General features: G+C 54.7%; 6 protein-coding genes across 6 annotated transcripts; 4 read left to right on the top strand and 2 right to left on the bottom strand.

Annotated features, from left to right (window-relative positions):
- Positions 1 to 4561: 4561 nt before the first annotated feature.
- Positions 4562 to 6293, top strand: BDP55DRAFT_558116 (major facilitator superfamily transporter; the record flags this gene model as incomplete). Its single annotated transcript, XM_060569761.1, has 2 exons — positions 4562 to 5921; positions 5983 to 6293. 2 exons carry the CDS (start codon positions 4562 to 4564, stop codon positions 6291 to 6293), a joined length of 1671 nt encoding a protein of 556 aa, XP_060426568.1.
- An 830-nt stretch (positions 6294 to 7123) lies between these two features.
- BDP55DRAFT_558104 (uncharacterized protein) lies at positions 7124 to 8939 on the bottom strand (the record flags this gene model as incomplete). Its single annotated transcript, XM_060569760.1, has 3 exons — positions 7124 to 7216; positions 7270 to 8459; positions 8510 to 8939. 3 exons carry the CDS (start codon positions 8937 to 8939, stop codon positions 7124 to 7126), a joined length of 1713 nt encoding a protein of 570 aa, XP_060426567.1.
- Positions 8940 to 9745: 806 nt separating this feature from the next.
- On the top strand, positions 9746 to 11344 carry BDP55DRAFT_770856 (nuclear pore complex component). The gene is made up of 3 exons (XM_060581099.1): positions 9746 to 9861; positions 9933 to 10258; positions 10311 to 11344. Exons 2-3 carry the CDS (start codon positions 10017 to 10019, stop codon positions 10894 to 10896), a joined length of 828 nt encoding a protein of 275 aa, XP_060426566.1. The 5' UTR covers positions 9746 to 9861; positions 9933 to 10016; the 3' UTR covers positions 10897 to 11344.
- Positions 11345 to 11696: 352 nt separating this feature from the next.
- BDP55DRAFT_696020 (high-temperature-induced dauer-formation protein) lies at positions 11697 to 14576 on the top strand (the record flags this gene model as incomplete). The annotated part of the gene is made up of 5 exons (XM_060577539.1): positions 11697 to 11792; positions 11853 to 12566; positions 12619 to 13212; positions 13263 to 13506; positions 13597 to 14576. 5 exons carry the CDS (start codon positions 11697 to 11699, stop codon positions 14574 to 14576), a joined length of 2628 nt encoding a protein of 875 aa, XP_060426565.1.
- A 1271-nt stretch (positions 14577 to 15847) lies between these two features.
- On the top strand, positions 15848 to 17827 carry BDP55DRAFT_558266 (Alpha/Beta hydrolase protein; the record flags this gene model as incomplete). The annotated part of the gene is made up of 4 exons (XM_060569784.1): positions 15848 to 15916; positions 16021 to 16154; positions 16246 to 17242; positions 17276 to 17827. The coding sequence occupies 4 exons, from the start codon at positions 15848 to 15850 to the stop codon at positions 17825 to 17827; spliced, it is 1752 nt and encodes a 583-aa protein (XP_060426564.1).
- Positions 17828 to 18280: 453 nt separating this feature from the next.
- Positions 18281 to 22108, bottom strand: BDP55DRAFT_587877 (timeless protein). The gene is made up of 3 exons (XM_060570895.1): positions 21897 to 22108; positions 19477 to 21829; positions 18281 to 19424 (listed from the first exon to the last, which is right to left on the bottom strand). Exons 1-3 carry the CDS (start codon positions 21969 to 21971, stop codon positions 18445 to 18447), a joined length of 3408 nt encoding a protein of 1135 aa, XP_060426563.1. The 5' UTR covers positions 21972 to 22108; the 3' UTR covers positions 18281 to 18444.
- Positions 22109 to 22421: the final 313 nt, after the last annotated feature.

The following is a 22421-nucleotide window of genomic DNA, read 5'->3' as shown; positions in this document are numbered from 1 at the left end:
CAATTCACAGCATTTCGCGATTCAGGGTGAGTTTCTCGCATTTCATCTATTTCCACGAGTAATGAACGAGTCCAATATCCGGTCCAGCTTGACCGAAAACCCAATTTAAGCTATTCTTACACTTTCACTGCCCTCCTAGGGCCTCCGATGTATTTTTTCCCCTTTGCCGCGCCCGAATACCCGAGTATCACGCGACTTGCCCGAGATACTTTTCTGCTCGTTGTTCTAGAAACGGAGACCAGGATAGGCCTCATCGCGGCTAATTTCTCCCAATATCCAATTTCCGCGTCGGTCCATTCCATTCATCGTACGAAGTAACCCCCTTTTCCTTGCTTTTCACCCTCGGCTTTCTTTGCCCTTCTTCCCTTCAACCGCGCCACTTGAATCGGCTCTGCCTCAACATGTCCAGCAAACCCGTAGGCAAGACCCCCTTGTCCACGACAACCAGGCTCCCGAACCGCGCGACCATGTCCTTGCCGTAGAGACCGCACACCCACTGCTCGTAGCCGCTGAGCCCATACCAGCCCGCCGGCGTGGTCTTAAGCGCGGCCTCGACCTCGCCCCTGAGCTCAATCGCCTTGGTGGCCGGCGTGTGCCGCAGCCTGTCAAGAGCCCGGCTCAGCGCCGGCGACGTGCGCCTCCGGTGCCGCGAGAACTCCTCGTAGCTCATGAACGGCTGGTCCCGTAGGTCTCTGTAGGCGTCCGCGAGAAGCCACGGCGCGTGGTGTCGGGCCCCGGAGATGTCGAGGCCGCTGCCGGCCCCCTCAGTGTCCTCCTCGTAGGCCGCCTTCTTGAGCCTGTACTCTGCCTCCTCCTCGGCCAGGAAGTCGTCCATGATGTCGTCCGGGTCTTCGATGACGTCGTCGCGGATCAGGTAGAGGTGTATAAAAGGGTTCTGGAGCCCCAGGCCGCCCAGGGAAACGGGGAAGTATAAGTAACCGTCAGGGATATCCTCGACGCCGAACCGGTCGCCAATGAGCCGCTTCAGGTGCGCCCCGGCCCCGCCAGCGCCAAACAGCCTCTCCTGGATGCGGTGGAACGTCGCTAGCATGCTGTCCACGTGCTGCCGGGAGTAGCAGTTGGCGAGCTGGGCGCAGTTGGTCTTGAAGAAGCGAGCGCCGTAAATGTTCCACGCCTGGATCCAGTCAAAGATGCTGCTGCACGCCTCGAGCTGCAGCCGCAGCTCGTCAATGTGTACGTCAATCTTGTCCTGGTCCAGGAGGAAACGCCCAGACGTCGGATCGAGCTTGAGGAATCCCCACACGACATCGCCTGATGGCAACCGACCCCGTGCCGTCGTCGTAGTACCCGTGCCCGGCGGCCTGGGCGGTTGTTGCTGGTTCGGTGACGATACCGGGGGCGCGGTGGCGGCGGCGGCGACCCTGACGCTTCCCGTCTTGTCCCAGTTGATCTCCAGCCCTGTGAGGCTGACAAACTCGGTCATCGTTTCCCACGCCCGGGTGCAGGACTCGAGGCCGCCCCATAGCCACATGTCGTCGTGCAGCCGGTAGAGGCGGCAACCGTCGGCTCGTTGGTTGACGGCAAAGTCCATGCAGAAGAGCATAGTCTCGGCAATGAAATCCGCCAGGGGTGTGCTCAGGGGCGTGCCTCTCCTTCGGATCTGGGCTGGCGCGTCCGATGGGTCGTCGCTGAAGCGTAAAGGGCACTCGAGAACCCGTCTAAAGAAGCCGGTCCACTCCTCGTCGACGCCGAAGAAGTCGAGCACGGCGAAGATGGAAGAGTGCGGCACGCTGGGGCCGAACCACTTCAGGTCGGACCGGATGACCGTCACGTCGCTCCCGAGCCGCGTCTGCATGATGATCTCGGACTGCACGAGGTGCAAGAGGTTCTGCACGACGGCGACGTGCGACTTGCGGCTGTCCCCTTTCTTCTCCTTCCCGTCTGAGCCGTAGCCACCTCGCTCCTCCGCCAAGGTCCGCGGCAGCTGGTCTAGCAGGATCTCCGACTTGAAGTGCTGGCGGAGCTTCTTCTCCACCGAAACGGGGCTCTCGATGCGTGGCCCCTTTCTCAGAAAGAACAGTTGGCGGCGAATGTCTTCCTTGCTCATGTGCTTCGTCGCATCCTTTTCCACGCCCGCGCTTTCGAGAAACGTGACGAGGATCCCGCGTATCTTGACGGCCCACAGCTTGCCGATATGGTGGATGAAGATAGCCTGCAGAAGGTCGTCGTCGGGATAGAATCGGTAGCGTCCGTTGAGTTGCCGTCGCACGTCGACCTCGGTCGCGCCGTCCCAGGCCCAATTTTGTCGGGTTTGCATCCGCATGTTTAGCACATCGGCGATCTCGCGCAGAACGACCTTGTTGTTGAGAAAGTCGTTGAGCGTCGTCCTCTTCTGATCTGTGAGGGTATCCGTTCGGAGGAGGCCGCGGATGGTGTTCATCAGGGACTCCTCGTCAAAGTGCGTCTTGTCGTCCCACGTGTCCTGAAACTTCTTGACGTTCGCTTTCAGTTCCAAGAATGCCCGGTGAATGTCCTTGGAGGGGGAGACGAAGAGGCTCTCGAGGTAGCTCTTGATGGCCTGGCCGTCCGTCTCTTTGGCATGGAAAACATAGCGCTCCCACGTCGCTCTCTGTTGGTGCATCTCCTCCCGGCCCACGGGGACGAACCCTGACTCTACTCCTTGGCCAGCAGCCTTCCCGGCGGAGATCCATTCGTTGACGAGTTTGCCGTAGAGTTCGGCGTATCGATACTTTGCAGACTGGACATCGAGTTCGTTGCGTACGCTGTTCTCATAGTCGTGGAGGAAGTCGTCGGAAACGCACGGGTCGAATTCGGCTTGCTGGACGAAGCGCTTGAGATTATCGATGGATAGTAGTGAGCCATCGTCCACGGGTGCCATGGCAGGAAGCCTCTCGACCCGGTCAACTAAGAGCTTCGCCCTTTTCCGGCTGTCCGTCTCATAGGCCGCATCGTCTAGCAGGGCTCGTTTTCCCGACTCATAGGAAGCCTTCTGCTTATCCAACTGGCTAAGCTTCACACTCGTGATGGTGTGAAGGGTCTGAGACAGGATGTCGGAGGACGCCATCTTCAACGTGTGAATTTTAATGGCAAAGAGAGTGAGATCCAAATGTTGAAAGTGAGGAGTGGTGATGCTGAGTGAGTGAGTGAGAAGTGAGGGTGAGAGACACTGGTCAAAGTCCGCTTAAATAAGAACATCATTTCGAAGCTGTCTCATTGACTTTGAGAAACGAAATGCATTGAGGCCATTTTCTCACGCCGAATACTTGTTCGGCGTGAGAGTCCTCAATAAGTCATCATGCCTTGCGTTCGATCCTTTGATGGGCATTTTGGCTGTGGTCAGACACCACCGGACATGGTCAAGTGGAGATGGGAGGAAACTGAGGCCATTTTCCGGCGGCCTCAGTGGAAACCAGTTTTGGGGAGAAACATTCGCCTCGTACAACATGCGGCAAAACGAATAAGTCCCGTTTCTACCAGATATTTCTCTTCTCTCTTTCCGACACACACTTTTCAAGGCCAAGTAGACGGCGCCCCATAGCACACTCGCGCTGCAAAGAAAGAATAATGAGAACCACTTCGTACCTGGGCTGCTGGGCCATTCCGATCTGGGCGTGCTCGCTCGCTTATCGGTCTCTTTAGCCGTGTATTGAGGGCAGGTTTTCCGGCATGTCAATTTCGTTTTCCGTTTCCAAACTGCGCCCGTCGTGAGATGCTTCCGAGGCCCTTGGATTGAAGGAGCATCAGGGGTATTGCGTATCAAGTTCCTCCAATTTCTGTTTTCCTTCCCTTCCAATGCCGATTCAAATCACAAAATCTGTTCATCCGGTGCCAAAATGAAGACGGGGGAAGTGAGGCCAAGTTAAAGAAAGAACCCAAGGGCGCACCGCACAAGAAGTGACAGGGCACACCGACATCGGCAGTGACGTGATTGCAAGGTTGTGTCGCCGGTGGGTAAGATAAGGAAGGCATACGCAATGCTTCGGGAATTACTTACCCAATGAACTCTTCGGTGGAAGGGTCTTGGGCCGTTGGGCAAGACTCAATGAAGAATAGTCGGGGCTGATTACTGTGTGGCGTCCTCTAAAGTCCTCATTGCAAGACTTACGCCAGCGTCAGCGCACATCTTATCGCACGTATTTGTGGCTGACACCTCTCTGTTGTGAATCCTGTCTATCTCCGTGCTGACTCTCTACGGATAGACTCAGAGTGCCCGCCTTCGACGTGCTGCACAGTTGCCTTTTGCGGACAGACGGCCGGGCACAGCTGCCAGGGGGGGCCCTCGGGGGTGCACGCCGAGATTCGGGGTCCGGGGAACTGCTGTCAGTCTGTCGCTGTGAATCTTCTTCAACAATGACATTCTTTTTCCGGGAACGGGTTGTATTACATAAGACACAAGCCGGAAAGCTTATTCCAGATGTGAAAAAGCATTGACCCAATAGAAGAACGTTATGTACACCTATCGCGACGACCACGGGCGTTGACGAATGACTCTCGAGGGCTCAACTCCGCACCGGTCAAGGCAGCGAAGGGAAATCAGGCTGGAAGACGAAGCAGAGGATAGAGTAAATCACTATCAAACATGACGGCAGACGACGAAGAACAAACGCGCCGTCCGGCAGCCATCGAGCAGAGCTCGGAAACGACGCCCCTGCTTAACGGCACCACCAACACCACCAACACCACCAGCAATGGCACCGCAGCCGCCGCCAACGACGACGAGACCACCGTCGTCGCCGACACCGTCTCCGGCACCCGCCTAGCCCTCATCCTGGGCACCTCCTACTTTGGCGTCTTCCTCGGCGCCATCGACAGCACAATCATCGCCACCCTCTCCGGCCCTATCTCGAGCGAGTTCAAGTCTCTCAGCCTGATGAGCTGGCTCGCCACTGCCTACCTCATCTCCAATGCCGCCTGCCAGCCCATCTCAGGCAGGCTGACCGACATCTTTGGCCGCGGTCCCGGTCTCGTCTTCAGCAACCTCTTCTTTGCGGCGGGTAACCTCATCTGCGGCCTCGCCCGTACCGAATCCGCCATGATTTTCGGCCGCGTCGTAGCCGGCGTCGGCGGCGGAGGGCTCATGTCCATCTCCACCTTTCTCGGCTCCGACCTCATCCCCCTGAGGCAGAGGGGCGTCTACCAAGGTATCGGCAACATCGCTTACGGCTCCGGCGCCATGCTCGGCGGCGTCTTCGGCGGCCTCATCAACGACCACACGGCAATGGGCTGGCGCCTCGCCTTCCTCATCCAGGTGCCGCCCGTCCTCGTCTCCGCCGTCCTCGTCGCCGTCCTTGTCAAGGTGCCGCCCAAGGCTTCGGACAAGTCCTACCTGGCGCGCATTGACTTCTTTGGCGTCTTCCTGACCATCTCCTTCCTCGTCCTCCTCCTCCTTGGCCTTAACGCGGGCGGCAATCTAGTCCCCTGGGTCCACCCTCTCCCGCTCACCACGATCCCCTTATCCTTCGCGGCCTTTATCGGCTTCATCGTCTGGGAGAGCAGGGTCAAGCAGCCCATCATCCCCGTCCGCCTGCTCGCAAACCGGACTATCCTCGCCGCCTGCCTGACCAACCTGCTATGCACCATGGTCATGATGATGGCCATTTTCTACGTGCCACTGTACCTACAGGTCAACGGTCTCTCGGCTACACAAGCCGGTCTCCGGATCTTGACGTCCCCGCTCGGTGTCTCCATCATGTCCGTCAGCGCCGGCTACATCATGAAAACGACCGGGAAATACGTGATCCCGGGAATCACCGCCCTGGTTCTCTTCAACACCGGCATCATTATTCTCACGCAGTTCAATGAAAACACGCCCGCGTGGGTCAACTACGTCGTCTTCTTCCTGGTGGGCGGAGGCTACGGGGCCATGTTGACCATTACGCTGCTCGGCTGCATTGCTGCCGTCGACCATTCACAGCAAGCAGTCATCACATCAGCGACGTGTAAGTCAATCTTTTTGGATGACCTGAAACCCCCTCTTGCAGAAACTAACGAGATCCATAGACCTGGCCCGCAGTCTCGGTGGCACCATTGGCATCACCATCGGCTCCGCCGTGTACCAGAACGTGCTGAGAGTCAAGCTCTGGGAACGCTTCGGCGACTATCCCAACGCCGCCGAGATCATCGGCCGCATCAGAGACGACCTCGACGAGCTGAAGAACCTCCCGCCCGGATGGAAACAGGGAGTGATTGACTCCTTCCGGGAAGCCTTTGGCAGCGTCTGGTACACAATGCTCGGACTGTCCATCCTCGCCCTCGTATTCATCTCCCTGATGAGGCAGCATGTTCTCCACTCGACCTTGGAAAGAAGATGAGATGAAATGAGATGAGGCTGTCGCGTGACCTCTGTGAGCAATAGCCTCAGGCTCACTCACCCACTCACACAGTGCCCGCCGCCTCGATACCCTCTATAATAAATAAATTTGCTTATTACTATCACCAAGGCCTATGGCGTAGCGGGGAATGTCATCGTATGAATTGCCCCGCACCCATGGGTCCCGGGTTCGAGTCCCGTGTGCCTAGTAAAATCCCTTGGAGCCTCCAAGGAATTTTCGTAGGTCCCTCTCTCAAAGGGTTACTCAGAGAGAGAGGCCGAGCTTTTGCACTTTTCTTCTGGTTCTTCTTCTATTATTTTTGTTTGCTAGAGTGGTCGAGCAGGAGCAGCACCCAGGTAAGTATGATACGGGTTTTCACGTCTTTTTACATCCGAGATGTGGTGGTAGCTTGTTGCACTACGTACGGTAAATATGAGCATCAAAGTTGACTGACTCCTTGGAGAGGATGGCAAAACCGCCATCGTAGCGAGTAAGCTAGTATGTTGCTACCGCTGCTCTGGCCAAACTTGTAGATTAATATTGGGGTCAAGCATTAAGACTAGAGCTCAAGTAGACTAGAAGTAAGCATAACGATACGCCTCGAGCCACGTCAGTCAAATATGAGATTGAACGATCTGGTGACAAATCAATTCACTGGCAGTAGATGAATCCATGTCAGAACCAAACTCGCACACAATCAACGGTTCAGGTCGAAGATGTGAGAAACCACCCCTTAGTAAAGGATGAAATGTGGAAATATGAATGAGATTGTGCCTGTCCCACATCCATGGGCTTAGCTACGTATCAAAGAGGTCTTGTATACAAAAGTTCTATACGTATGCCAACGTGTTGTCATCCCGAATCTTGCCCGTAGCCTTGATGGTGGCCTCGTTGCCTGCAACACAGGGACCTCGAACAATGATCTGTTTTTCAGCGTTAGATGTGTAAACAGTATTTGAAAGGCCATTAAACTCACCTCTCCTTTATAATCCTGATCGGCATTCTGGTACTGGTCCGTATCTCTCAACAGGATCTCTGTGCTCGTCAGGGGAGGACCGAAGTGCGACTGCTTATCATCGTGAACTCTGTAATCGTAGTAACCAGTCTGAGCGACAGCTCCGGCGACCTTTGGTGCAGTCAAAGCGTAGATGATCCTGGCGCCTGTGAAGATGCGAAGATCAGAAAGTTCTCGTGACGACAAAGGCGGCGAACCGGCCTCGACCCTGTCTGCCACGTAAAGAAGACGCAGTTTTCCAGGGGTTTTGCCGATAGCTGGTCGAGATGCGCTGTTGAAACGTGCCGCGGCAGATGCAACGGGCATGACACCACTCTCCGTGAGGCTTCGGGACTGAGCCCAGTGAGCAACCTTGGCCAAAGCAGAGGTCAGGCGGTTAGTAGCCTCCTGGTGGGTCTTCAACAAAGTCTCGGGAGTGGACACCAATACTGTGGGAGCAACTCCTTGAGTAGCCAGAGCCAGATCGCCGACTTTTCCAGCCACAGAGTTGAAGGCAACAGATGAGTTGGAGTACAGAGCTGCCAGTGTGAGGATCAAAGTATGGATGTTTGTGAGAGAGTCGGCTGGCAGGAACAGATCAGAGGGGCTGAGGCGCTGGGTAGTCGGGATCGCCGCAAGCTGGGCGGCAACTCCGGCAACCAAGTTGGACTGGGTGAAGCGGACCATCTCTTCCATAGTTCCAGGCTTAGACTGCCAGAAAGTTACCACATCCTTGGGTTCGATTTCCTTGTCGACGGGAGGCACCTCTCGTGCGGCATCGACTGGTGCGTCTCGAAGGATCTCTTGCCATGTCGCAACGTTGACACTACCGCCCATGCCTTCGGGAACTTCATTCCAATCCATGTGGGAACTTCCCTCATCTACAACCCAGATGAGTTGGCGGAGAGCGGGGTATGCCTTGACCACTGAGTCGAAGGGGAACGCGCCAGGGGCTGTTATAACGGTATCGGCGGCGGAGCGGCGAAGCATCATTACGAGCTCCTCGTCTGACACATCAAATGGAATCAGGATAGCTGTGAGGTTCGGGTAGAAACTACAGGCGAACAGCGTCACCAGTAGCTCAATAGAGTTTGGTAGATAGACGGCGACGCGGATGCCGCCCTGCTCGTGAATGTGTTGTCCGATGAGGTTGATTTGACGAGTAATATCATCTATTCGGTATTAGAGGAGTTGATCCCGGTGCAATAGAAAGTGTACTCACCAAGTTGGTGCTCGATAACGTTCTCGGAGCCCAGCACCGTCAACAAGCGGCCCTTGCCTACAACAGGCTTCCCTTCTTCAGCGGCGCCAGTCGCTGCTCTTCTCCAGATATCCCGAAGATCTCCATCACGTCCTCTCGCCCACTTCGAAGCGCCGGGGTCCTTGACGTTGAGTCCGCTGTTCAGGGGCATGCCATGAGGGGCAGAGTGGGATCGGTAAATGGGAGATTCTCCTGGTTGGCGAACGGGAGAGCCTTGGGCTTGACGGGCAAGCAGCATGGGATGGGTATCGGGGTCCTGACTAGAGACGATTCGGTAGGTAACGATGGCGACGAGAAAAGTGACGAGGGCAGTGGTGTAAGCGTTCCATTGTCCGAAGAAGCCCGAGACACCCTCGTCCATCTGGTGCATGATGTTGTCAAAGAAGCCCATCTTGGGCGGCACGATCTTCGGAGTAATGCTAGACGGGTCGAGCTCCGGTGTTCGTCGTCGGTTAATGAGTATGCGTGCTGGTGGAAGCAAAACAACAAATGGCTTTACGTGGCCCGCATGGAAAGCTCGGAGGGTTAACGAAAGGGAAATGCATGAGGTGAGGCAGTGCCGCGGAGCTCGAGCTCGGAGGTTTCTTGGTGCTGAGCCTTGAGGTGGGTTGTGCTGGCAGTCAACGGCGGGGATTCTGACGTCCCCCCCGGCTTCCGCTGTTGCGACTGCCCTCGAAAGCGAGCTGGACAAGCATATGGGGTACCTTACTCGTACCGCGTCTAGGATTCTCCAACAGCCGGACAGCAAGCACACTGCGTGTCTCCGGCCCGCCTGCCTCTCTGCGTAGTCAGCACGGGAGTTCCCAAGCTGCGGAAAGTCTAACCTGGTGTTTCCGAAGTCAAGGCGGCGCTTCTGGGTATCGTCAGGTATTCTTGCTAAGGCGCCATCCCGTGAGAACTTGAGTGTTCCGGCCGGCATCTGTAAGACACTTGGACGAGGTACTTTGAGATACTTAGGGGACCTCGCGACCCTCCCACGTTATGCACCCTGCCTGCCCGAGCTTGGGAGGTACGTACCTTATCCTGCCTCAAGAAACGGCAAGAGCAAGCCACATCCCCCACCAGTCAGGAGCACAAGGTATCCACTTCGCAACAGACCGCTCCCTGCTGGTTGCTGTGGCCCGTGTGGCTGGAGTGTTGTTTTTCTGCCACTGCCTTTGCCAGATGCTGCAGCCATTGTTTCCTGCCGCATCCATCACCATCGACAACCCGACTTGAAGCGGCGCATTGAAGCACGCGAGCGCTCAGCGACAGCGCAGCGTCTAAAAGACACTTTACTAACAAAAAACAGGTTTGCGAAGTCATTGGAAAGAGTAAGTCGCATTGCCCCTAGCGGACGGATGTGTAGACCTGCAGATGACTGGAACTAACTCTTGCGCAACAGGCCTTGACCCTGACTGCGGTCACCGCACAACGATCTCTACTCCCCGACCTCACCTCCTCAAGCTTGCCAGTCTTTGGTGCAACGATGTCTTCCTCAGCAAGCCGAGCTGCCGTCAGCACTCCCGTCAGATCGACGCCGCAAAAGTCCACCCCCATCGTCGACAGTCCTGGCACATGGAGACATCCTCGTCTGAACGAGATCACAAGACGGCGGAACGCGACGACCTTTTCCGAAAAGAACGTTAGAAGAATAGCTCTGAACGTTGGATTTCTTCTCAGTCTCTGGCTGTCCCAGATCCTGTCACGTTCATACATTCCTGCACAATGGTACGCCGTCCATTGACCTCACGAGTGCGAACACCGCTAACTATCTAAGCAGGTTCAGTAGCTCTCTGCGGTCATATCTGGGCTGGGCATACTATCTGGTCCAGCTCATTCCGCTGTTCAACATTGGCATAGCTATGCTGCCTCTGCTCCGATCCGCCGATGATCTATCCGACATCCCCCTGACGCCTGCCCAGCGCCAACTTCTCGGACTGCCGCCCAGTTCTGCGGCAGCAACACCTGATGCTGTGTACAGCACCCCGCCACGTTACTCGCGGACGCCTTCTCTGGCAGGTTCGCCTGCGAGCAACCGGAGCTTCTCTGGCTCCCCGCTTTCCGGCAGAGGCAGCCCAGCTCTCGGGAGCTCTTTCAACGGAAACGGCTCCTTCAACGGAAATGGACAGTCCTACTCTCCTTCGCCCCTTCACAACAGTCCTTCCAAGTTCTCGGCCAGTCTGAACAGCAACAGGAGATCGTCCTTCGGCTCCTCCACGAACCTGGGAGCGAGCACTGCATCTTCCCTCTTCCCTGACCCGGGAACGCCGAGCCCATCTACCGGAAAGCACACCAGCGTAGGACTGAATAACAAGTGGCTTTACGAGAGAGGGAGGAGATCTTCAGGTGGTAACTGGATGCATTAGGCGATGACTGCGCACTATGCCTTCAAGTTCTGAAGAGAATTTGGGAGATGGATGACTGCGGCCAGTGGGATGGATACCTGGCGAAAGGCGTTTGGGTGTTATGTTTCTCATGGGGTGGAGACAAAAGATGACTAGATGCCTCACAATAAAGTCAAAGAAACCCCAGACTGTACATAAATGTTGGCGTGGAACATATAAATCAATCGAGGGACTGAATATGAAGGGTCCTGTCTCAATCTGGAAGGAAAGGCCTGTGCCATTGCGTACCTACCTACTCAGGTGCAGTAGCTCCAGTCTGTTCACATGCCAAGCTCCAGGACAGTCAGTGAATGAGTAGCGAGCCACGAGCCAATGTTGCAAGCATAGTACGGATAAATGCGCAGGAGTTGGGAAATGGTAACTCAAGTCTGGCCTAAAGTTCTGGTAACTCGACAATGGCAGTCTGCGGTTTGGTTGTTTCAGCGAGGTAGCCACGGTAGCTTATGCTAACAAGCTTCAAGCTGTTCGAGGAGGTAGGTGCCTTATCTTAGTCCCGATAGGTACGTACCTCGGCATGGAGGTCTGGCACGGAGAATGGGAAACGGGACGGGGACGTGGACTTCAAGATACGGCGAACTCCCACCCCGCTCTTCTCCCTTCATTGGCTAAACATCAACCCACGACCCGCTCTTCCGCTATTACGTAGCACTCAGTGCGCTTCTGGGAGTCTGGTCTGGAACATACATTGCACAGTCGATCTCCCAAGCTTCCTCTTCCCGTCAGAAACATTTCGACGGATAGTATGCCCCCTCTGTGACAATATGGGCGCCAGCGATTCGAAGCTTGTCTTCAAGAAAGGCATCTTCAGGCTTTCTGAAGAGCGACACATTCCCGCCGATGATCCCTATTGGACTTCTGTATGTCAACTCGTGAAGTGTCCTCTTCACCTGTGATACTGACCCAGCCCGCCCGTCTAGTTTTGGGAGCTTCCTGAATCCTCAGAGGATATCTTCAGCCTCTTCGCCCCCGCCGACATTCGACGCACTCGAGACAAGGCCTTGGAGAATTTAGAAACTCTAATACTGGCATTAACATCACGCTTGTTCATCCTGCGCCACCATCCTTCGTTTCCCGATCCCGAAATCGCTCCCGAACGCGATGCTCTCAATTGCGTCCGCGTCCTAACGCGCATCCTTCCCTTCATCTACGAGGCAGATAATCTTCAATCATGGGAGGAGCGGTTTTTCTGGGGTGCGCGGAGGAAGAGAACGAGGCAATCTGCGATTGCCGCCGAGGTGCTCTTTGACGGGGCCCAGGAAGGCCAGAGACCACCCAAGAACGAAAATGAAGACTTCGAAGATGCCAAACCCCTCGCCGAAGAGCTGATCGACACCTTAATCGACTTACTATTCTTCTCCGACCTCACTCTGCCTAGGCAGCCTAGTGGGCGGCCGAAAGTGTCATACGCCATCTGGCAGAGTGGTGTAGGCTGCAACACATCAGTGGCGACTACCAAAGAATTCGAGAGCAATCGTAGCGAGATACTCCGCTTGCTGTTGACAATGACTAGCCAGAGCATGTACATGTCGTCAAACATGCTTCCACAGCAGGGAATCCGAGCCCTGACACATATCTGCACTTGCCCCGATAAGCAGGTCGTGCTATCAGTCTTATGCTCGCTGCTCAATACTGTATGTGAAGCAGCTTGTTGTCTTTTGCCTGGCTGTGTGCTGACAGACGCAGACCCTCAAGTACAACCCAGCCACCTGGCGTGTACCATACAATACCCTGGTCTTCAAGGACGAGAAGCAGATACTGGTGACATACACACTCCAGCTTTTGCTAGTGTTCCTGCTGTACCCAATTCCCGAGCAAAACGGCACGACCCCCAAGAATTACTACCGCCACTTCCTTGGGAGGCTTCATCGGCCACAAGACTTTCAGTTCATCGTCGATGGCATGACACGGATTCTCAACCAGCCGCTACATGAAAAGAGCTCGTATCTTCCCAGTGGGCAAACCAATGCCAGATTTGCGCCAGAGATACTCATGCTCTTCTGGGAAATTACTCAGTGCAACAAGAGATTTAGGTCGTTCATCATCGATACTGAGCGGGTCCATGATTTTGTCGTGCTCACTCTTTTCTACGCTCTGGAGTATAAGAATGACGCGTCCAAGCAAGGCGTTGTGAGAATGTGTGCTTTTCTGCTGCAGACGCTGAGTGTCGAGAAGAACTTCGGCGCCAATCTCAACAGAAGATTCGAAGGTCAGGACAGCCTGCCGTTGATAATCAGGATACCTGGCTTCAGCGGCACTCATGCGGACTTCCTCATACACGTAAGAGAGATGCTACTGCACATGTGTTGATCTCGGCTAACAAAGACCAGAGCATCTACAATCTTATCACCACGAGTCAAGGCAGACTGACAGCTATATACCCGGCTCTCATGGCTGTCATCAACAACATTGCCCCCTATCTAGAGGGTCTCAGCTCTGCATCTGCCTCGAAGCTCCTGCAACTGTTTTCGTCAATGTCTTCGCCTTCGTTCCTACTTGCGAACGACAGCAATCATGATTTGCTGAGGTCACTATTAGAATCGATCAACTCCATAGTCGAACACAACTACCAAAGTAAGCCTTCATATTCGCTGGAGAATCCAATGCTGGCAATCTCATGACTATTCGGGTCTGTCAAGAAACATTATGCTGACGCCTTGACAGAGAACCCCGAGCTCATCTTCGCAATTTTGCGCAACAAGAAGCGAATAGAAGCATTACGAACTTTCACCCTGGAAAGCGGTCAGGAGGAGATCGAGAGACGAAACCGTCGCCGCAAAGAATCAGCAGCCAATGGTGACGGGCTCGAGCCCAGTTCTGTGAGGAGCTCAGCCGAAAGTATGCGGAGTCCAACCGCATCTCATCCTCGACCCCCGACGTTAAGCGATGTTCCGGAAGAGGACGGTACCTTTGCGATTGGTGATGACGAGGACGATAGCGAGGACGAGGACCACCGCCCAACGCCAGCTCAGTCAACCACGAGCGAAAATCCATCTGTGACATCGTCACAAGCGTCAGTGGTGGAAGACGCGGTTCCGACACAACTTCGGGGTATGTCAGAAAAGGCCAGAGGTAAAATGCCCGCCGGCATGAGCAACTTCTCCAGGCAAAACAGCACCACGAGTCTGGGTGGATACTCTGCAAGTGGGCAGTCTCAATCCGGTGGCTTTGAGCCTACAGCCAACTGGATTGAAAGTTGGCTGCCAGAGCTGCCTCTTCACACCATCCTTACCGTGATCCAGCAAGTGACGGCTCTGTTGCCCAGGCAAGCTCTTGCGGGAGAATCTGCAACCAGAGAGACACTTTTGAAGATCCAAGAAATCAGGCTGGTGGGAGTCGACCCAACACCACCACGAGTGCACTCCTTCGAGTGGTCGCAGCTCTCATTAGGATGGTACGAGTCCTTGTTGTGGGGCTTTGTTTTCAGCAGCGAGATTCAGATCTCAAAGGGCACAGTTGGAATCTGGAACGGTACAGCGATCAAGCTATTCAGGGTCCAAGAGACTGCGCCTCAAGGGCCAAGTCTGGCGTCACCGAGGGGAGCCGTTGATGCTGTTGGGAGCAATATCGTGTCCCGGATCGGTGCTATGAACCTGCGAGGCCCCGGAGGTACATCACCACCAGCCAATCATCGTCCGGGATGATAAAGCGATCTCTCTTACAGATAGGAGGTTTCTCAACATCTTTGTCTGATGATGTGGGGCCGCGAGGACCCTTGGGCGGAGGTAGATTTAGATCACTCGACACCTGCAGACGATGCCCAGGGGATGATGACAAGGCAAGATAACAACACTGCTGTAGGCTGAACGGCCGTTATAGAAGCAGTCATACCACAATACCAAATGACGATCCTTGCATAGCAAAGGGTTGGTAGAGGAGGAACAGATCGGTGGAAGATGAGACCGAGAACTTAGGAAGATGCTACTTGCGCCGTGGACCAAGAGGGCGGCGTCAGGATAGGAATCAGATACCGAGATCGCGTCAAGGTGGTGAGCTGTGGCAAACGACGCGTATGTACTCCGTAGGTGTAGCGGGATTGAACAGACATTGGCAGGCGGTAGGAGTTACAATCTATCCAATAATCTTTCACTCGATGGGCAACTTTGCAATGCCAACAAGACCGGCAGGAACCGAAGTATCCGTCCCTAAGCTTAGCTTACTAGGTATTCTGGAGAGCGGCTGTCATCTTGAAAGGTGTGGCTTGACGTGGCGAGAGCGCCATTCCAACGTGCAGGGAATGAGGAATTTAGCATAACCAATGAGGCCGTTATAACGGGCCCTTCGTCCATGAGTGTGTTGGCAGACGGTCCCAAACCTGGCAACTGATGCAACTCTGTACCTGGCACAATCTAGCAAAAAGCGGTGATCATTTCCGGGCTTGTCCAGGGATTCGTACGCACCGCCACAAGCTTGCCCGGCGCGTACCTGTTCTACGGTTCTAGACCCTCCCCCCTCTCCAGATCGCCCATTCAGAGGCCGCCTGGCAAGCAAGGGGTTCAAGTGTAAGCCACAACGCCACACCCCGAAGGGGAACGACATGGAAGTGCTCTCTTAGTCTTTCGGTTGCAAAGACGGTGGACATGGCACTTATCAAAGTCCCGGACCATTACTCCGTAGTAGCAATGAGACGATGCAGGATGGGATTTTGTCTCCAGGCTTAAGAGAAGGGTTGTATTAAATAGTTTCGGCTCGCTTAACCTGGTCGATTATTTTCCCCCGTCTAGCCTTATAGCACCCGCTATTTCTAGTTTTGCGACGGATGGGTATTTATCTCAATAAGACCTTTCCCGTGTTCCGTTGCGACTTGTTGACTTTCCGGTGTTTCCGCTCAGCGCTGGGTAAAGGCGGTTCTGATACCTTTACTTGAGTCCCGCCGGTACGCTCACAACACGGATCATGCCAATTGACTCTTACCATGGCCAACACTCACGACTCGGGCGCTGCTGGCCTGGCCGGAGATGAGATCAGTCCTTACCGTATACATGTGAGGGCTCCCGGAGGCTGAAGTGCAAGAAAAGCTGGTTGGTGGGGTGTGAGTGAGACGAATCGGGCTTTGAAGGCTAACATGAAGTTTTGCTTGAATGAAAGGTGTCTAGCAGGTATCTCGATCTCACGAAACAAAAGCTGGAGCTCACAAGACTTCCTCATGAACCTTTGGAGCCCAACAAGTCTCGGGACTGGTGGGAGCCAAAGTCTCGAATCGAACCGCTCATTGACTTTTGGTGAGTCCGACTTTCACTCGGTCCCGTTCATAAAAAGAGTTTATGGAGGAAGAGGGTCAGCTTTTATAAAACGGACTCTAACTCATCGTAGGCTTGAGAAGTACGACTGGCGAGAACAAGAAACGGCCTTCAATAACCAGCTACCTCAGTTCCGCACAGCCATCACCCCGCCAGGCTCATCCTCGCCCGTCCGTCTTCACTTCATCCACGTCAGATCCTCTCACAGCAACGCCATCCCCCTCCTCCTGATACCCCCATTCCCCTTCACGAACCTCTCCCTAGGCCACCTCATCAATCCCCTCACCGAACCCAAACCACCATCTCCAGACGGCGAGCAGCAGCGCCAGGAACAGAAACAGCCCTTCCACGTCGTCATCCCCTCCCTCCCCGGTCTCGGCTTCAGCGATGCCCTCCCCTCCGACAACGCCTCCGTCATCCCAGCGACGACAGACCTCCTCAACACGCTCATGGCACGTCTCTCGTACAAGCATTATTTCGTCTCCAACACCGCCTCCGCCGCCTCCAGCCCAGCACAGATCGACTGGAAGCTCGCAGACCATCTCGCCACCCACCACTCCAACAACTGCCTCGGCGCGCACTTCATCAACCCTTCCCTCGCAGCGCCAAAGCTCAAGGAAGCACCCCTCGAGTGGGTAAAATGGTCCCTCGCCAAGTTCTTCCACGCGCCCATCCTAGGCTACCAAAGCGAAGACCTCCGTTCACTCGACGAAGAAGAGACGCAAGCGAGCAAAACGTCAGCCGAGAGGAGCCCTCTTCCTACTTCACTCCAAGTCGGCGCGGGCAACACTCTCTTGGAACCAAACACGACGTCCTTTGCGCTATGCGACTCCCCCGTGGGCCTCCTTGCCCTCGTTCTCAAAGTCATCCGCGTTCTCGGGGCCAAGAAGGAGTTCTCGCCTGCTGAGATTATCGTCTTCACCCAGACGGCCTGGCTTCCCGGTCCGGAGGCGGCGATGCGTCTCTGGGCACGCTGTTTGACGCACCAAGAGACTCCCCCGGTTTCAAAGCCGTCTAAGAAACCCAACGTGGCAATCACAGTCTTTTCAGGAACCGGAGAGCCAGGGGAAGTATCCGGAGGACGAGTAGCGAACGACCTAGAGTCTCAGACACAAGCCCCGGATGTCGTCTCGCCCCAGCCAGCCTCAAGCCCCTACGTCTGCCCCGCCTGGGCCAACGTCTCCTATAACGCCGTCCACGTGCGCCGTGTACCGGGACGTTCGGGCCTCGTAGCTTGGGACTACCCCGAGCTCATCGGCGACGGCGTCAGGGGTCTGGCCGCGAATCTGCTCTCCGTCGACGCCAGGGTTCAAGACATCGTCGCTCAACAGCAGAGGCCGGAAACGGTGCCTCTGCAGGGTGTCGTTGTGCAATCTGACTCGTCCGCGTCCACGTCCGCGCCGGGTCCGGGTCAAGGGGGTGCGGCGGCAGCGGCGGCGGCGGGAACGGGACCGGGACCGGTGCTACCTTCCACTCCGCAGGTCGAGGCGACCAAGTGGCGGCTAAGCCAGATCCGCGAGGCGTCTGAGACGCCCAAGAAGTCGTTGCAGCTGGATGACGGCGATGCGGGGATGCTGCTTTCGCCGCCGGATGCTGATTTTGACGGGGCGAGTCCGGATACCATTGTCGTTACTCCTCCCGTGAACATGCGGTAGTTGTGGTCTCAGTCTTTGGGAAGAGAGTGCGGCGGTTGGTTTTAATGTTTGCTTTGTATATCGTTTACTTTGTATGATGATACCATGATGCCGATGCATACGACGCAGGGCATGTTTTGAGAATATAGCTAGTAATTACGTTCGTTTATATCAGACATGCTTTAAACGTACCTTTGTGAAAATCGAAAGCTGTATCGATTATAGCCCGGGCAGAGATGATGTGTAGGTGTACCGCGCGTCCTTGCCCAGCTCCAGATGAAAAACGGGTTGCTCATCTTGTCACCGCCCATCTTACCCAGGGAAGAGAATTTGAGAGATACCGAATTCAGGCCAAAGCTCAACTGTCTCACATTCCAGGCGAGCCTACGTAGCAGGACCTGAGCCCAACATCCGGGACAAGGACTAGCCGCCAGTCAAAGAGGGAATGTCTATCAGACCGCCTCTTCTCCTGGATTGTGGACTCAATGGGCATGAGTCCTTGGCCGGGGGCTGAATTGTTTTCGGAAACGATATGTAGACGGGAAACGACTTGATATTATCGCCAAAGATACCTTCCTACGCTATGCATCCTTGAACCACCCAAACCCATGTACCCAAACGCCGAGAGCTTGTCTTCATTATTCCTCATCACTACTCTCCATCACAAAACCTCCCCTCGTGCGCTGCCGCGAGCGAGCTGTAGGCACCGGCGCATCTTCGTCGTCAGAATCGGCATCTGCTTTCTCTGGAGCCTCCTTCCCTTCTTCAGTGGCTTGTGCATCAGGAGATATGCGTCTCCGTTTCCTAGAACCCTTCTCCTGGGAGGAAGACGGACTAGTGCTCAATGGCGTAGCCTTGTCTCCATCCTGCTCGCCATCGCTTGCGGCATCCATATCTACATCGGCACTAAGCCGAGTAGACTGAGTGCCCTTCGTCACAGCGAGCACATCATCGTCATTGTCGTCGCTATCATCGAGCAGCAACGCTGCTGGTCTCTTGGTCGGCTCCGATACCGTAACCTTCTCTACGAGACGAGCCAAGCGCAAGCGCTGTGCTTCTTCTCGTTGGAAGAACTCGCGGTCATACTCCTCGTCCGTGTCGTCATCGCTAGCGTGGACGTACGCTTCGCTCTTGACCGTTCTCGCCTTTTCTCTCTCGCGCTCTCTGCGTTTTTGAGCCTTTTCTTCCAACTCAGAGTCGTTCGGCGCCTCCTCGTCTTCTCTGTCTTTTCTGCGCCGCCTCCGCTCCGTCTTCTTGGGAGCAGGTCTGTCAATGGCTTTCCGGACGGTTGGCCCCAGGGGTTCAAAGAGGAAGCCGTCGTCAACATCATCATCGTCATCGTCGTACTCGGCTCTCTTTCGTACCACTTTCTTGCGCCGGAGCTGATCCTCTGCGCTGGCACCATCAAAGGAGGGCGGGTCAAACTCGGCATCATTGATGTGCTTGACATAGATACGAAGAATACCAGCATCAAGATCTGGTGGCAGGATCCATACAGACTGGGGCGTCTCCTCGATGGTCGGTGCTAGCCTCTCAAATCCTACCAGCTTCATGAGTAGACGCAGGTGGGAATTCTTGAATATGGCAGTCTTGCGGGCATCATTGTCCGGTCGTACAGCTGGTACATGTTAGACATATCAACCAGTGCGATTACTTCGAGGAGAACTTACTAAAGGGGTGTCTATCGTTTGGTTGTGCGTCCTCGCCGGTGCCCTCCACGGATGGTATGAGGAAATCTGCCGCCTCCCAGGCAGCACGCTCTTTTTCCGCAGTATCAAGAACTTTCTTGACCCACGAAATATGATCTTGTTGATTTTTATCAAGCAGAGCACCAACAACAGTAGCGATTTGCCGGTCGAGATCTACAATATGCCTAAACTCGAGTTCTGCAGCGGGCCGAGCTGTCGATGTTGAGACGGTTTGTTTCTCGTAGCCAAATTCCAGGTAAAAAGCGGTGGCACTGATTTTGGAGAAAAGCATCTCGATTATGAGTTCGGGCCGCTGCTCAATCTTGCGCGTGCACTTCCTGAGGATTTGCTTGGTCAATTCTTCCCACTCTCTGTACATGGGAGAATTCTTGTCGAGCGGTTCCGGTCCCTTGATCATATTGTAGAAGAGGTGCACAATATCAACACGGAACAGCATCACGCTCATCTCTTGTTTGAAGGCTATGCGGTAGAAGTAGCGATGAGCACGCTTCAGCTGAGAGTCATCGAGATCCTTGTAGAACTTGGTAAAGGCGACAAAAGTATCGACCACACCTTGGGGAGCGAAGCGCGATGTGAACCGATGGAAGTCGAACTTGCGTTCTTTGGACGTCTTTTCGGCGTTTGCCTCATCGTTGGCGGACTCGTCATTCTCCTCGTCAACGGTATCAATGCCTGCTTCTTTTTCGGCTTTCTTCTTTCGCCGAGTCCGTTTACGAGACCGAACTTGCATGTCGACATTTTGTTTTGAGTAGGCCTCCAAGATTCGCAAGAAGTGATGTACCAGCTCTGTGGCGGTGTCGAGATACTCGAAGCCTTGCTCCTTGTATTGTCTGACGACATTGGCAATCAAATCATGCGTGGAGTCTTCGTAGAAGAGACGACTCAGTGTGTTCTCCGCAATCTCCTCGTCATCTTCGTTTCCTGACTCCGTCATCTCCTGGACAGTAAGTAGAATCTGCGTGAAACAACGCATCGCAGCCGTCAGGGTGGGCCAATCCTTCTGGTCCCAAGAGTCGTGCATGGTCTTCGTGAGAGTGATGAACATCGCCTGGTCAAGCACACCGGCCACGAGATTGAAGCTGCTGACTTCTTCGGGGGCTCCTGGTTTCTTCGAGTCTCGTTTTGACTTTCTACGAGTTCGCTCCGCCTCCAGAAACCAGGCGACAAGGTACATGTACTGTCGACGATGGTAAGACAGAACATGGGGCGCTTCCCGGTCCAAGGACTTGCGAACATGCACGAATAAAGGGTTGAAACCAGCATCGAGGAAGTCTTCGACAAAACTCCGGAGCTGGTCATTAGCCCTTGCATTGAGCTTGACAGGGGCACCGAGGTCCTTGGATTCCAGCTCTTCCTTCTTTGCGCGTCGTGGAGGTTTGAACGTCTTGGACTCGTCCAGTTTCTTTTGCCGCGTAGCGCTGTCTGCGAGCGCATCCTGTCCAGTGATTGTTGATACCTTGCCATCTTCGCGCTGCATCCACACCATGGTGCCAAAACGGTTGTGACGGGTGGGGGCCTTGCGGTTGAATGCACTGCGCATCGCGCTCTCCTTTTTCATCATTGAGGAGAGTTCCTGGGTCTTCGTCTTGTGCAATTGCTGTTCGTTCATGAATAGCTTCTTGACCTCGACCTGTTTGACCAGGTGGTATATGACTTCCATGAGAATTACGTCCTCGGTACGGAAGTCTTCGCCCATGTTCGAAGCAATCATCAGCAACACCGCGAAGATGTCCTGAAAGGAGAATGCATCTATCGTCGTGGACCGGGATATTTGTGTCTCGTCGCCATCATATTGGACCCCCGGAGGAGGGGTAATCATGGCCACGTTGCGGAGGAAGAATAGAACCAGCTTGATGATGCCCTGGTCGCGCGCTGATCGTTCGCCAATGGAAATTGCCATCGATGGCAGAGCTGCTCGAATGGCTGTGTTGAGGACCTGGGCACCGTCAAAGTTGATGATGGCCCGCTTGTATCCCACTTGCGCCAGCTCGAGAACAGGCATGTGGCGATGGTGATTGACCGTCATTCGTTCGGCGTCTCTTTCCATTGGCCAAGTAAGAGGCACCATAATCTCGAAGCAAGCCAGAGCGATGCGGGCTTTGAATGTGTTGTTGGTATCGTTCTCGGGCCAGCTCGCGAGGATCTGGAGAAGGTCGCCTTCCACGATGTTGGAGTCTGCAATGCAGCGGGCGACATCCATCCGGTTGGTCTTTTCGTCGTAGTGTCGAATCCATTTCTTCAGATCGCGGAGGACTGAAACGGCGTCGTCACCGAGTCTGTATCGTCCATCGTCGTCGGCGCTTGTGCCACCGAGCTATATCCATGTTAGACTCAATGAACAACAGTTTTCGGGAGGATCACTTGGCTGGTCCAAAACGTACCGCGGACACGAGACTGTTGATGTGCGCTCGAACTTCAGGGTGGACAACTTCCGTTGACCCGTCCGGCAGCTCCATCTTGTCGGTTCCCGTGGTTTTCAATACAGTGGCAGATTGCAATTGAGTATTGGTGGTGTCTCAATCTACACACCAAGAGTGACGATGATTGAAAAGGCTTAGAGGGACCGGCCTGCCCCGGTTCACCTAGCGACGCGTCTGACGCGATGCACCGCGTCCTAGCAGAAAGTTGAGTTAATTGGGCCCACCTTTAGTCTTATCGATAGAGAGAGAGACGGAGAGAGAGAGAGATTAGATAAGACCCAAGTGTGGCGCTCGGTCCGTACCTGCCTTAGCTCTGGATCCAAGCCACCTTGGGGGCTTGATAGGGGCCGCGGTTAACCTCGGGTCATGGACATCATCATGGCCTTGGACAAGGAACGATATCTGGCCACGGACTTCCGTTCTGTACTTCAATCTTAAAAGCACTTCAAAGCAGACTCGTGGATTACTCTCTCCCTCTTCACTGAT

This window comes from Colletotrichum godetiae (genome assembly GCF_030913485.1).
Source record: "Colletotrichum godetiae strain CBS 193.32 chromosome Unknown BDP55scaffold_37, whole genome shotgun sequence".
Taxonomy (NCBI): Eukaryota; Fungi; Ascomycota; class Sordariomycetes; order Glomerellales; family Glomerellaceae; genus Colletotrichum; species Colletotrichum godetiae.
The sequence above is the reverse complement of the archived record's forward strand: the minus strand, read 5'-3'. Positions and strand labels throughout refer to the sequence as shown.